Source organism: Salmo trutta, chromosome 12, assembly GCF_901001165.1.
Source record: "Salmo trutta chromosome 12, fSalTru1.1, whole genome shotgun sequence".
In the NCBI taxonomy this organism is placed as follows: domain Eukaryota; kingdom Metazoa; phylum Chordata; class Actinopteri; order Salmoniformes; family Salmonidae; genus Salmo; species Salmo trutta.
Window position 1 is genome coordinate 57,720,547 of NC_042968.1, and position 14,949 is coordinate 57,735,495.

The 14,949-nt window shown below is 43.3% G+C and overlaps 1 protein-coding gene across 1 annotated transcript in view; it reads right to left on the reverse strand.

Moving 5' to 3' along the window:
* LOC115203859 (laminin subunit gamma-3) overlaps positions 1 to 14,949 on the reverse strand; it is a 229,827-nt gene that overhangs the window by 99,154 nt on the left and 115,724 nt on the right. The window contains exons 7-10 of the mRNA XM_029768908.1: positions 13,879 to 13,977; positions 12,575 to 12,711; positions 12,330 to 12,449; positions 6,401 to 6,599 (exon numbers count right to left, since the gene is read on the reverse strand). Coding sequence (XP_029624768.1) covers positions 6,401 to 6,599; positions 12,330 to 12,449; positions 12,575 to 12,711; positions 13,879 to 13,977 — 555 coding nt within the window. The remainder of the gene's footprint in view (positions 1 to 6,400; positions 6,600 to 12,329; positions 12,450 to 12,574; positions 12,712 to 13,878; positions 13,978 to 14,949) is intronic.

Below are 14,949 nucleotides of genomic sequence, written 5' to 3' on the forward strand. Positions count from 1 at the left end.
AAAGTATACTATTAACTAGCTAGCTAATGTTAGCTGGCTGGCTCGCTAGCTAACGTGACGTCTATGATCTTATTATTCGTAACTCAGATCCATTTGCTTTGCTAGTTATAGCCTATTGTTAGCTAGCTAACGTTCAACGTGGTTGGTTAGCTACCTGCAGATTCATGCAGGATTTACTTAGCTAGCTAGCGGCATGTCTTAACAAAAGACTCCACTATGCAATTTACCATTTCAATAGAATGTCGCTGTGACAATTGTTGATAGATGTAGCTGGCGCAGAATAACCGATTAATTTATGAACGCTCAACACCAGTTGAATATGGCCGGTGTCAGTAAACATGGCCAAAATCTGGTAAAAGATAATACAAAGAAAAAATTATTATTATTTGAATTTTTTTGTACCATCATATTCGAAATGCAAGAGTAAGGGCATAATGAATTATTCGAGCCCAGGCGTAATTTAGACTTTGGCCACTAGATGGCAGCACTGTATGTGCAAAGTTTTAGAGCGATCCAGTGAAATCTCAAAATGCTGTATCAAGACTGCCCAAATGTGCCTAATTGGTTTAGTCATACATTTTCAAGTTCATAATTGTGCACTCTCTTCAAACAATAGCATGGTAATCTTTCACTCTAATAGCTACTAATTGGACAGTGAAGTTAGATTAACAAGAATGTAAGCTTTCTGCCCATACCAGATACGTCTGTGTCCTGGGAATTTCTTTGTTTCTTACAACCTCATGCTAATCACATTAGCCTACGTTAGCTCAACCATCCTGCGGACGGGACACCGATCCTGAAGAAGTTTTAACTAGCTTCTCATGGTTTGATGCAGTCAAGACAGGTACTACTTAATCACATTGGATGATAAATAACCTAGCTTTGGCAGCTATTAGTCTACTATAGTGTGTAGGCTTGGTTGATTTCTGTCTCTTGTCTCTCCATGTCACTCGTTCACACTCACAGTAGCCTACACACACAGCACCGTCTCTGCTAGAGCCTCACCTCTCTACCTCCTCACCTTTGTGCTTTATCAACTCTGGTTAATAAAGTAGCTTAAACATGACTTTTCTGCTGCTTCTCTCACTTGGATTGGACTGGCTCTGGATCCAACCAGGTCTACACTGAACGGTCTAGTTGTCCTCAGGTCCATTTGGAACGGGTCTCTATATTTAAAAAATGTATTTATAAATATTGGGTCTGGGTGGGAAAGCCCCAGGTCCATTTTGGAACGGGTCCAACTTTTTGGACCAGTGAAGGCCTCTGGCGTGCGTGACACTGGGCCTGTAATTAAGCTGCTGCTAGGATAAGAGGAACATCATCAGTGGACCAGGAAACCACTGGAGGTCTGGGTTAAGTATGTGGTGGGAGCCCACACACACACACATACAGACAGGCAGACGTACAGACAGACAGTCTCACACACATACTGATAGACACAGAGGGGCATGGGGAAGGAGAGAGAGAGGCTGGAGAAAGAGAAGAGTAAAGTGAAAGAAGAGAAGTGAAGAAGAAGTGAAGAGAAAGAATAATTTAGATGATATATTTAAAACCAAAAATGTTCCACCCTGTTGTCTCTCCCCACAGTCTACAAGGCAATGGAGAACAACAAAGGCAAACCCATCCAACACTATTTAACATGAGGGCATCAACCACTTCCTCAGTCTATGAACACTCCAATCTAACCCCCGATTCTCTGTGATTAGTGTCTGCTCGGAACCAGGCATGGCGCCAGGATTTTTTCTCTCCCGGGTGTAAGGGGGGGGGCTTGACCAATACGTGGGGGTGCTAAGAAAATAGTTGATTTTCATGACTTCAGAGTTATAAGGAAGTTCTCATTTTTCAATAAAAGCAGATATGGCACACAGCACATTCAATATAAATGTAGTTTTTAATTGAATTTGGCCCAACAAAATTCAACAAAATAACTATAAGCCTAATACACGTGACCACAAGGCAATGACAAAAAAACGGCTTTCACGTTCAGCAAAGCTGAAAGCGCCCATGCACTGAAGTCTTTCAGCAATAACAACACAATATATCCAAAATGCGACAACAACAAGAAGTGCATTTGTTCCATATGCATAATCAGACAACTGTGCATTGGTATTAATGTGTCGGATGAAATGGCTATCACAAAGTCAGAAATGAAAGGAATAATATCCAAATTGCAGCCACAACGAGAAGTGCAATACACTTGTAAAACGAACTGGCTATCATCACAATCTTAGTGATTATATTTCTATTGCAAACAAAAATAACTTGTAGGCCGACCATATACATGCTTCCTGCTGTGCATTGGTTATAATGTTACGGATTAAATGTCTGTCACAACGTCAGAAATGAAAGGAATAATATCCACAGTGGAGACACAATGAGAAGTGCATTTCCCCTATGCCTGTCCACTGTGCACACATGGTATAAAACGAGCTGGCTACTATCACAATCTTTGCGATTATATTTCCATTGCAAAAATACTTGTAGGCCGACAATGTGCATGCGTCTTCTTGTTCCATCCAGATCCAGATCAGCACGATTGAATCATGTTCCCACCACCGGACAGGCACAATCTGTCAATAAATAAAAGGCCTTTCAGTTACAGTGCAGCTAACGGTGGCTGTGGAGCAGCTAGCAGCGACGAGCTGCTCACGTCGTGGCTCCTGAGTTTCACTCTCCGACTCATCTTTCTCATCTCCCTCTTCTTCTTTCGCCCCCTCGGAGACAGGGTCTGGGTCTGGATTTTCAATTTCTACCCGCACTCTTCTCTTGATCAGCAAACAGTCCATTGCTACGGGGTGAGATGGGCGACTAGCTAGCTAGTAGCTGTCTCCCTGAACGTAGCCAAATGTGCGTGATCACACACACCAGACTCCTTCTCCTCCCCCCACCCACACACGTCATAGGGTACACATGCGGCACGAGCACGCAGCCAGGGATCGGATTGGGAACAGAATGGCTGGTTATTAACTTTTACATATTTCTTTATTTAAAAATAGAAAAAATACTAAAATGCTTGAGGGGGCTAAACTGGGGCTACGCAGATTTGTGACGGGGCTACAGCCCCCCCTAGCCCTGGTGTAGCGCCGTGCATGCTGGGAACAAAACGCCACTTACCCTGGATAACACATTCACACAGCACACGTAGGCTCACAGTCATGACAAACAGCATGCTATCTGTCACCAAGACAACATAGCCCGGGGACGGGAGACCGTGTGTTGTGTTGCTGTGTGCTTCCCAATTGACACAAACACAGGCATGCACACTCACACACAGCCTCTGAGTCATTTGGAGAAAAAGAAAGAAGCTCAGAGACAGCTTCTACCTCCGGACTGTTGAACAGCCAACCCTAGCTCAACTAAGACACTATCTACTTTATATTGGAAATACAGTCATACTTGACATGCACTTTCATAATTTATACTGCACTCTTTGAAAAAAAAGGTTCTAAGTAGAACCATATAGGGTTCTTTGGTTTGTCCCCATACAGGAAACCTTTTAGGTGCTAGGTAGAACCCTTTGCAACGGGTTCTACCTAGAACTCTCAATGCAGGGTTCTTCATAAAACCCCCTGTAAATGATTTTACTTAGAACCCTCTATGAAGGGTTCTTAGAACTATCAACAAAGGTTTTAACAAGAACCCTTTTAACCACTAAAGGGTCTTCCAAGAACCCTCTATGAAGGGTTCAACTGAGAACCCTACATTTCTTTAAAGGGTTCTTCTTAGAACCCTCTATGAACGGTTCAAACAGACTTATTAGCCTATAAAAATAAAATAACCCCTAAATTACATTATCATAAGGCCTTTTTTTGAATGCCTAGTTATACACTAACAAAGTGTTCTTAGGAAATTCCTGTTTTACAGACTACAAGTCGTATTATGCTGGCTGGTAGAGTAATGTGCAAATCCAATCAGAATCCAGCCAAAAGGAGGACGTCTAACAATTGGACATTTATAATCACCTGCAAACTGCATTCAGGATGACTGCCAAGTTAGAGAAGTGAGGTTAATGGGACCAACCTGATTCATCTAAGCTCGAACAACCATCTCAGTAACGGGTGCAATACAGCCAACTACTAAGAGATTGGATTAGTTTAGAAAAATATATGCTGTTTATCTTTGTGTAGCATTTGATTAATCAAACAATCAATTTAAATGCAAAAAGACAGATTGCAACAAACAATTCTGAAAATCAACCTGCAGAAGAGCATGCTGGCAAATATGATAATGGTGGGCAATGTTTTGAGTGTTTTTTGATGCAACCAGTCAGGATGCTCTCGATGGTACAGCTGTAGAACCTATTGAGGATCTGAGGACCCATGCCAAATCTTTTCAGTCTCTTGAGGGGGAATAGGTTTTGTCATGCCCTCTTCATGGGATGTTATAGGTTCTACGTAGAGCTCTTTGCTTTACAAAGAATCCGTCTTCTTAAACGGGTTTTTTGGACAAAAACGGTTATTGGTAGAACCCTATCCTGCCGCAAAGAACCATTTTGCAAACCTTTTTTCTAAGGGTGTGTATATCTAATGGTGTACATATCGGTTTAATACCATGCATACTACTTCCTTTTCCTTACTTATTTTATTATTATTGTGATTGATATTGATATTTGTACGGCATTGTTGAGAGCTTGCATGTAAGCATTTTGCTGCACCGTTTATACCTGCTGTAAACTGTGTACATGACAAATAAACTTTGATTTGACTTGGCGAAGCTCTTAAGAACTACCTAGGAGAGAGAGCTCCAGAAAGACATTTAAAAGTCCCGTTCACATCTTCTCAGCTGAGCTTTCTGGATATAGCCGTGTGGTGCCATGATAAGATGAGTGCTCCAGGACGAGGTGATGCTGTGTGTGTGTATGTGCGTGTGTGTTTGTGTGCATGTGAGTGTGTGTAGGGCCAGATCTCTGTGTCTCTAATGACGTGTGTGGAGCCTGTCACCAGTGAGGGCCCACACAATGACAGTCCTGTCTCCAGGTCCCGCTGCTCTGAGGGGGGGAACCAAAGTCCCCCTTCACCCAGGCTGGGGGTTGTGGGGGAACTCATTACTCATTATGCGCACTCACAAGAAAGGACATAGCACTGTCTGTCACAAAGCCATAAGGCAGTTTCCATAGTACACACTTAAAAAGAATAGTTCTGAATAGTACCAGATAGGGGTTCTTTGGCTTGTAACTATAGAGGAACCCTTTACGGTGCTACATATTGTAAAACCCTTTTTTGAAGGTTCAATAAATAACCATGCTCATAAGGTTCTAAATGGAACCATTATGGTACTATAAAGTACCCTTTCCTAAGGTTCTATAAAGAACCATTAAATAAGGTTTTACATAGCACCATAAAGTGTTCCACTATGGTTACAACCCTTTTTGGGGCTATATAAAACAGTTTTATGGTTCTTTATAGAATCTTTATGGAGAATGGTTCTATAAAGAACCTGTCTGTCATGTCCTGACCAGTATGAGCGGTTATTTGTTATTGTAGTTTGGTCAGGACGTGGCAGGGGGTGTTTGTTTAGAGTGTTTCGGGGTTTGTTGGGCTATGTTCATATTTAAGAGGGATGTTTGTTTAGAGTGTTTCGGGGTTTGTTGGGCTATGTTCTTTGTTAATCTATTTCTATGTTAGTTCTACTATGTCTATTTCTATGTGATGTTTATTGGGTGGACCTTCAATTGGAAGCAGCTGCTCCTCGTTGCTCCTAATTGAAGGTCCTATTTAAGAGGGGTGTTTTTCTATGGGATTTGTGGGTAGTTGTTCCTTGTTTAGTGTTTGTTGCACCTGACAGGACTGTTTCGTTTTTTTTTGTATATGTATTTAATCATTTCTCCTTCTTCAAAATAAAAAGAAGATGAGTATACACATTCCCGCTGCGTTTTGGTCCAATCCATACGACAACCGTGACACTTTCTCAATAGATCCTTTTGAAGAACCGTAGTTTATTTATGCTGGTCAGTGTTTTGCATTAACTGACAAGTTGAATCAACCTTTAGAACAGCTGTGGGTCTCCAAGGTGAGAGTCAAACATTCTCAGTTAACACAGCCATACAATAATCTTTCACAAAACACCATCATTAAACACAGTCATACAATGTTATGGCATAACACAACACATTAGATAAACTGGAAGGTCACTCTCACTCACGGTTGCACAAAAAGAGCTGTGAGTAAACTACGCCCCAAAATATTTGAATGAGCTGAATGTATGAACACCATACAGCCATGAAGATGACACTGTTCATCCATGCAGTCTGAGGTTCATACACTAATGTAAGTAGGGGTATTACATATTTGTATATGATTATATGATGTAGAGTAGCATAATAGTAGGTGTATAGTAGTATTTTATATACACGTCTACACATGCTATGCACACATATCACACCCACACAATTTTGTTTTACCTGAGAGTGAAGGTGTGCTGGGGAGCGAGGCCTGGCTGGTGGACAAGTCCAGGTTGGGGTGAAAGGTCAGCTGACAGGGTGATTCCAGATCCTTCCAGAAGCACAGTGACACTGTGAGGGAGGAGGCACTGGGCCTCGGCCGTGAAGGTCAGGGAGAGGAGCTGGCCATAGCTCAGGAGATGGTTCCCCAGGAACTTCTCTACAGGAGCAGAGACAGACAGAAGGGTCAGGGGATAACCATGCAGGCTTTTAGCTATCTCAATCCTGTCAGAGAGAAAGAGATAGAGAGTCTTTTGTGTGTTTCACAAGTTCAGCTTCTCGCCATCTGACAAACATGCTGGACGGGGTAGTAGTGTTGAATGAGAGTTTTGGCTTTTGGTGTTTATGAGAGAGAGAGAGAGAGAGAGAGAGCGAGAGAGAGAGAGAGAGAGAGCATGTGTGTGTGTAGTGGAGTGCGAGGGACACGGCTCTTGTAACCCACAGAGATCACAGTGGGAGTCTGGCTGTAATTACCCTTCGTCTTATCTCTGGCTCATTACAGCACATTAACACCACTTCAAAGAGCTACACACGCACGCACACACGCACGCATGCGCATGTACAGGCACACACTCTACAAACCAGCATACTCACGGCATACACAATGATCAGCACCCAGGGAACCCAAATACACTTTAATAAAAGAACACATGGGGAAAACTATCCCTGAAAAAAACTACATTTTGAGTTATGGGTGGGTGAGGAGGAGGATGCAGAAGATCCTGTTTACAGAAATATGTGAAAATGAAGCACTATGATAGATAAGGAAAGGTGGACTGGCATTTCATCATTCAAGATTGATTACAGCAATAAAAACAGGAATCCACCTTAAAAAAAAGGCTGATGTTTTTCAGTAAGGCAATACACAACAGCATAATCTGCCACAGTATGAATGATACTCTAGCAGACCTGGGGCTCTATTCAATCTGTGTCGCTGAAGAGTAACAGACTGCGCAATAGAAATGTAAATGCAATTTCTATTCGAACTGACATATGCAGCGTTGACCGTGAATGCATTTTCCACTACCACGCTAACATTGCCTTCAAATTTCAGTCACGTTGTAACACTGAACTCCCGTGATGCAGATTGAATAGAGGCCCTGGATTCAAATACTATTTGAAATCTTTCAAACGCTTTGAGTGTTTGCTTTAGCCTCCCTGGAACTTGACTGGGCTTGCACTTTTGGGACTTATATATTGGTTCCATTGCAAAAGGCAAGCTCAATTAAATAGTATTTTAACCCAGGTCTGTGTTTCCGCTGTTAGTCTGTGTGGCTGGCTGAGGTAGTGTGTTTTGAGTGTAATGGTGTGGGTCATGCATCCTGGTCTCTCCTGGTGGTGTCAGGGCTGCAGTAGACACACACACAAACACACACAGCTGTCCACTATCTTCACAGTCACATCGGATCTGAATCCAGGACCAGCCCTTATCTTCTCCACCACGTCGCTCGGCGCCGGATGACTGCTCTCTGGGCAGATTTGTCATGATTTTGCCTAACCTGCCCCAGGTTGATGTACTGGTTATATGGGCTGATGTGCTTTTGGTCGACTTGCTCTGACCCTATTGTCTGACTAGTGGGTACTGTTGTGCGTTTTACTGTTATTTGCTTTGGATATTCAAGAGGGGATTCACGTGGACCCTTAAAATGTTAGACCTACGTCAGGGACACTCAATCACAAATCAATTCATAGGCACTTGTGTTTATCTAAGAGGTTTGAGTAATTAAGTTACATGGTGTATTTTCCACCTAACCTATCAGATGGCATGGTGTAGATACTGCCATATTGCTTATACTCATCCAGTCCTCTCAGATCTACATAAGTGCCAATGGGGGTGTAAAGGATTTTTTATGTTTGTGCTTTTCTTATAACACATTTCTGTGTTCTATTCATGTGCTGTTCTATAAACCAATTTCTGCAAGTGGCTGACTGTACAAATCCTCACTATCAGTAGCAGCAATTCAGTAGTACGCCAAGACCTTGTTTTGAGAACGAACAGAAGATATCTCAGTTTCAAGGTCTCAGCTTAGAGAGAAAGAAGCCTCATGAGGTATTGGTCTGTCACATGGATGAAACAAAATTATTAATGATTAATTAATGATTAATTCATCATGCTAAATCATGCAAATATAACTTGTCTGTGTATAGCCGTATATAAGACAACTGCTGGGACTGCTCAGTCAGAGCTTCTGACAGACATTCACTGTGGTGCATTAAGTTTGTTGGAACCTCTCCAGCGCGCTGATAAATAACAATTATTCATTTAATATTGTCTTTGAGTGTCCCTGTGTAAAAATTTCCACGACAGGGGTTTGATGGTGGGATTAGGCAGGAAAATGAAGTCATCTCACAGGATGAAAGACTCCGCGTTGCCCCCTCTGGTTGGTCCTCCAGTGTTTTATTATGACACCCCCAGAACCCCACTGGGTGACTGGAACTCTCACTGTGATCACGTCAAGATGGCATTCTACCATTAGAATAGATTTGTATTCATTGGTTTATCACAGGAGAGTAATTGAAAAGAGACAACAGCTTTAAATGTGGACCTCTGTGTGAGTCAGAATGACAGTGTTTCTGATTGCACTAAGAAAACGTGCGTGAAAGCAGTAGGTGTGTGTGTTTCTGTTTGTGTGTGTGTGTTCTGAGTGTGAAAATAAATAATTGTTCACTTTCTTTTCTCTGTGACGTGCTCAACCTGAACCACGACTGACCTCCTTCCACTGACACACAAAGTCCCCGTCACGATGCCTGACACCCCAGTCACATTTAGTGAACGGTAGAGGAGCCCTGAGATCAATCGAGGGTTTAGACTCTCCAAACCAATTAAATCAACTCCATTTCAATTAGATAGCGAGCGTTTCAAACAAACAACTTTAAGTCCCATGGAGGCCTCTAACTTACATCGATCACTGTGCAGCAATACCTGAACAGACAAACTAACTTCACCCAGCAGGGAGAGAGAGAGAAAGAGAGCAAGAGAGATAGAGAGAGAGACCAAACTGGGCCAAGTGTGAATCCAGTAACCTGCTCTACATAGTCTGCAGCAGTGGTTCCCAACTCCAGTCCTCCATTACCCCCAACAGCACATTTTGTTGTAGCCCTGGACAACAACAAAAAAAAACACCTGATTCAACTAATTGAGGGCCTGGTGATTAGTTGACAAGTTGAATCAGGTGTGCTTGCCTAGGGCTACGACACAAATGTTTGCTGTTGGAGATACTCAAGGACTGGAGTTGGAAACCATTGGCCTACAGGTGCAGCATAGCTAGGGACATGATTACATGGAGAACAGGCAGAAAGACGACACCACCTGGTGCACAAAGACGTTCAGGATCTATTAGACCATGCTGCACCCTGGTAACACACGCAATGTTAGCTTAAAAAAAAGAAACGGACCACAAAAACGTAATCTACTTTGTGGGTGTGATAGAGTCTCTTGAATGTTTCTTGACCCCAATCCGTGTGGTGGTAAATTCATTTTCTTTCACAGGGATCTTGAACATTCTGGGACTCACATCCAATCAGGGATCAGGGGGAAGGTTAGTCCTGCGGCTCACATCAAATCATGATTCAGAGTAGTGGTTTGTCCTGAATGTGCAGGGACTCACATCCAATCAGGGATCAGGGTGTTGCTTGTCCTGAAAGTTATGGGGCTCACATCCAATCAGGGATCAGGGTGCTAGTTTGTCTGGAAAGTTCTGGGGCTCACATCCAATCAGGGTGAAAGTTTGTCCTAAGCGTTCTAAGGCTCACATTCAATTAGGGATATGGGTGGTATTTTGTAATAAACGTTCTACAGCTCACATCCAGCCTAGAGGACGTATGCTGAAAACTGTCCCTCTCTCTTTTTCTCTCCCTAGTCCTTTTGTGCTGTCCCTTCCTCTCTTGGATTTCCATGTTAGCACCATGGCCTGGTGCAGATATGAATATGATCCTGCACCATGTCAGGCCCTAGGGCACAGGTGGCTGGTTCTGGAGGAGGGGTGTTAGCTACCTGTTGGACCCTTGAGCATGGAGGATTGGAAAGGAGAAGCCTGCAACTTGAATTGCCATGTCAGTGATTAGAGAGGCTGTTGAGGTAAGTGGTTTTGGCTTGGAATCTATGATAGAATCCGGCAGCAGGCTTCACTCAAGTGTTCAATCTGTTGACAAGTGCTGTGTCGCCGTAGGAACGTGACCTTTCTACTACGTGTCAACTAGCAGCAATCTTTTCTTGGCCAAGAGGAAGAGGACAAGTCTGGTGGTAAATGAATTTGCTTTTCACTTTCACTCTCTGTAACTCCCTCATAGCCTTCTCTATCTCTTTGAAAGACTCCAGCTGAACATCGCTGGATAATGCTTCGAGTAATCCGACCTGAGTTTCCTCCATTGTATATTGAGGATTGTGTTCCTTGGCACTGCAGTGTTGCCTGGTACTTTTGGAAGCCGGGTAGAAACACGTCGATCCCCAACACTTCTCTCTGTTCTCATTACACTAAGACACATCCTGATCTGATTCTAGACATAGCCAGGCGTAAAAAGAGACGCACTGCAATAAGCGACAAATAGATGAATAAGAATCAGAGAAATTGCTTTCCATCTCCGCGTTGTTTGGTAGCAGAGCATTGTCACTCAGAATTATCTTCCGCTTTAGCGAGAAATGCTGCCGGAGGATTATTGCACAAACAGAGAGAAAGAAAGAGAGAGGGCGAGAGAGAGCGAGAGAAAGAGAGAGAGAAATCCTATGCATATCCTTGCAGCCTGCCCCTCCGCTCTAATCTTTAAAGTAACTGTACACATGAGGGAAAAAAGGCAGGGAGAAAATGAGATCATTAAAAGCGACGGCGGGGCAATAGATCTCCATATTTTACTACGCTGCAAAACAACACAAACAAGTGCTGTGCCAGCGAGATAAGGGGACGGGCTTGAACACGAATCACTATGTGGTGGCCTTCAGAGACACTGGAGTGATGGACGAGCTTCAAGAAAACAGCAAACTAAACACATTAATAAATAAACAATCTAAACATATCCAAGTTGACTTAACAACATATAAGAAACTCAAAATATATCCCCCGAAACCCAGTCATTTTCCCTCCCAGGCGTCTTCTGTGATCTTAGGCATTTCATGCTTGGGTTCTTAAAAAGACGCCTGTCTAAATGAACATACATAAAACCATCAGGATGTGTTGGTAGCTAATGGGATTTCTGTTTCTGTTTCTCTATATCTATGTTGACTGCTGATTCGCTAGGCTTGATCCTTGGTGCAGTGAGTAGCCACCTTGAGCTTAGGCAGGCTGATTTCCACTTTGTTGTTCTTCCAGCATGGCCAAAACATCCAATTCCATCAGGCCTATTCTCTCATGGGGCTCCATATACATGACTGCGTCCCAAATGGCAAACTATTCCCTATTTAGTGTACTACTTTTGACCAGTGCCCATAGAGAATAGGGTAACATTTGGGACGCAACCAGAGAGAGAGCCCCTAACTCCTGTAGCGGGGACAGCTATAAATGTTATATGCTAATGGTCATGATAAGAGTCTGCTGTGAGAAAATGGTGTCGCAGTTAACCCGCTTTATGACCTTATTGGGCAATGCTATGGGGAATTGTTCAATCAAACAAAGGAATAATCTCGAGTAACAAGCCAAGGGTATTACCGTCTGCCAAGTGGCAGACGGTAATATGATTGACATATTTAGATGTCTGAGCTCTCTCCGAGCAGAATCTTCATGTATTTGTTCCTCATCCCGGAAGCGCACACACTTCTCCTATAAACTCTAGGGCCAAGAGTTTTTCTTGGTCAGGTAATATGGTCTGGAAAAACTCCAGGTCCTACTGATATCTCACCTTAAAGTTGACATTAGCTCTTTGTGTGTGTGTGTGTGTGTTTCGGCTGTGCCTCTCTCACCTGGAGCTCTGTAGAAGCCCAGGTCATCCTCACTGAGTGGTAGCAGGTAGACCTCACCTTCCTTCCACAGCAGAGGGTACTCCTGTCCCCCAGAGAACTGTCCAGACCAGCGGTCTGGGTCTGCAGAGGGTGGGGGGCATGGCAGAATGACTCAGGATGATAACCACAATATAAGTGGTTCACAATTCACCAATAGTTATTAGCTGAATGCAGTACTTTTAAGATAATCATTATTGGCTGAATACCTTCAAGGAAGTCAGAAGTGATGTTGATAGCCGCATGGTGATTGGAGGATCTGCAGGCCAATGAGTGTCCGAAGCAGAAACATGATGTGCAGCCAGCTGGGTTGTTCTCCTGCAGGTTGAAGGAGCCTGGCTTGCACCTGCACAAACACACACACACACGCATGCACAAAACACATTGTCATTATGTGCTTCATCACTGCAGCTTGTTGGGGCTAATCTCTCCATATTGTGGAGCAAGCTCAGAGAGCATCACTAGGCCCTGTGAGTCAGGTCGTATGAGACGATCTGCCAAGTGAACATGTGTTGCTGTCTGTGCTGCAGTGTTGGGGCATAGAGAGGCGGCCGAGGCCAATCCCCCCCAGCTGATCTCACACTGTGATACACTACCCCCAGAGAGACTGTAGAGGAGACAAGTTGTGTGTTTGTGTGTGTAGAGGAGCGAGGTGTGTGTGCGTTTGTGTATGTGAGAGTGCGATCTGTGTATGTGCGTGGGTGGTGTTCAGAAACATGACTATGTAAGTCACATCAGGGGAAAGAGTGTCCTTGTTCAATGGAGCATGAAATAACACACAACACAACAAAATAAACAAGCTAGAAAACAAGCAAAAATAATTCAACACTGGGGATCGTCTCATGGCTGCGTATTTTGCTAATATCAAACTCGTGATTTGTTTGTGTTTTGTCTGTCTAATCATGTAAATCTTAGAGAGCAGAAGAAGAATGATTAAAACATGGGTGTAGAGAAGGTTGGGTACAGACAGAAAGTCTAAAGGAATCATGTTCCCCTCAGTCCTTTCAGCAGCATTTTCACTGAAGGGAATGGGAATGTATTCAACTGATGTACAACATGCATCAGATTTAGCTAATTTCCAACCATAGTCCTTGGTTGATACTGTACGTGTCCTAACTGTCTATGAATAAAAGTCTACTACCATTTACACCGTGTATAATCATCTCGGAAAAATGTACTCGTCTGTTATCATGAACCTGTTTTCAATGGGTTACCATGCCGACTCAAAACAGTTTGTCAAAGAGGGGTGCCATAAAATGTCAAAGAGATGTTTTGTTTAACAATGGCAGAGGGCAGCATCAAGGTTTAATCCAGTACTCCACTGTACTAACAATATGAAATGTTAGCTACCATTGTTAACTGAACAAAGAGCTAGACACTAAAAACTGCTACTGTGGTAACCGTGAGGTATTATGTTATTTCAGGTGACACAGTAGCATATCACGGGTCACCTGTCACATGTCTATTTTTCCTTGATCTTTTTGAAGAAAGAACAGCACAATATAAAAGCCACCTGTCACACGCCTGTCCCTCCACGTTATCCTTGCAGTGACAACCTCCGTCCAGCGTAGAGCAGATGCCAACACTGCCCCTGGTTTCACAGTCACACGACCTGCGGAGAAACGATAACAACATCCTGTTAAGGTCAATGTTCAGCCAGAGGTCAAACTGGCCATAACGTCATGGGGCACTTAGGTTAAGACATATGTAAGAAAGTCGGAATAGATATTTGGTTGAGTATTTGGTCGAGTGACTCTTTGTTTCAGTGTACACATTGCGGGGCGGCACGTAGCCTAGCGGTTAAGCACGTTGGGCCAGTAAACGGAAGGTTGCTGGTTAGAATCCCAGAGCTGACTAGATAAAAGATCTGGCGATGTGCCCTTGAGCAAGGCACTTAACCTTAATTAAGAGCGTCTGCTAAAATATTCACATTGTTTCCTTGATTAATTATGCAGATAAGGGGTGTGCAGTCTTCGCTTACTCTTTTTCACACACATACACATGCTGAAAATAGCCTGATCACCGACCGTGATTGGTTAAGTGGGGTCACTGCTGTGTCAATCAAAAGCTTTGTTCTATGAAACATGTTTAATCATCTTCATTGATTGATTGTTTTCCTCCAGAACTGTAACACAGAATCAATATTTTAACGAGGTTGCTATTAAGAATAATTCAATTATCCCCTGGGCAAGCTTCTACTCTGTTCTGCTCTACTGGCCTGCATAATTCACACCTCACTTCACTGCAGAACACTGGAAGACTGAGGTTGGGATGGAGAGAGAGAGAAATGATGGTGAGGGATGGAGGGAGAGGGAGAGAGGGATTGACAGGAAGAAGGAGAAAAGTATTGGGAGGGAGAGGGAGGAAGCGGGAGAGAGGGATGGAGACACACACTCCATCACACACACACTACATACGCTCAAACACACAAAACACACACAAAAATATTGACATTAACAGACACACTTTCACACTCTTCACATGCTGCTTCTGCTCTGTTTATTATATCTCCTGATTGCCTAGTCACTTTAACCCCTACCCACATGTACATGCTGTATTACCTCAACTACCTCAACTACCTCGT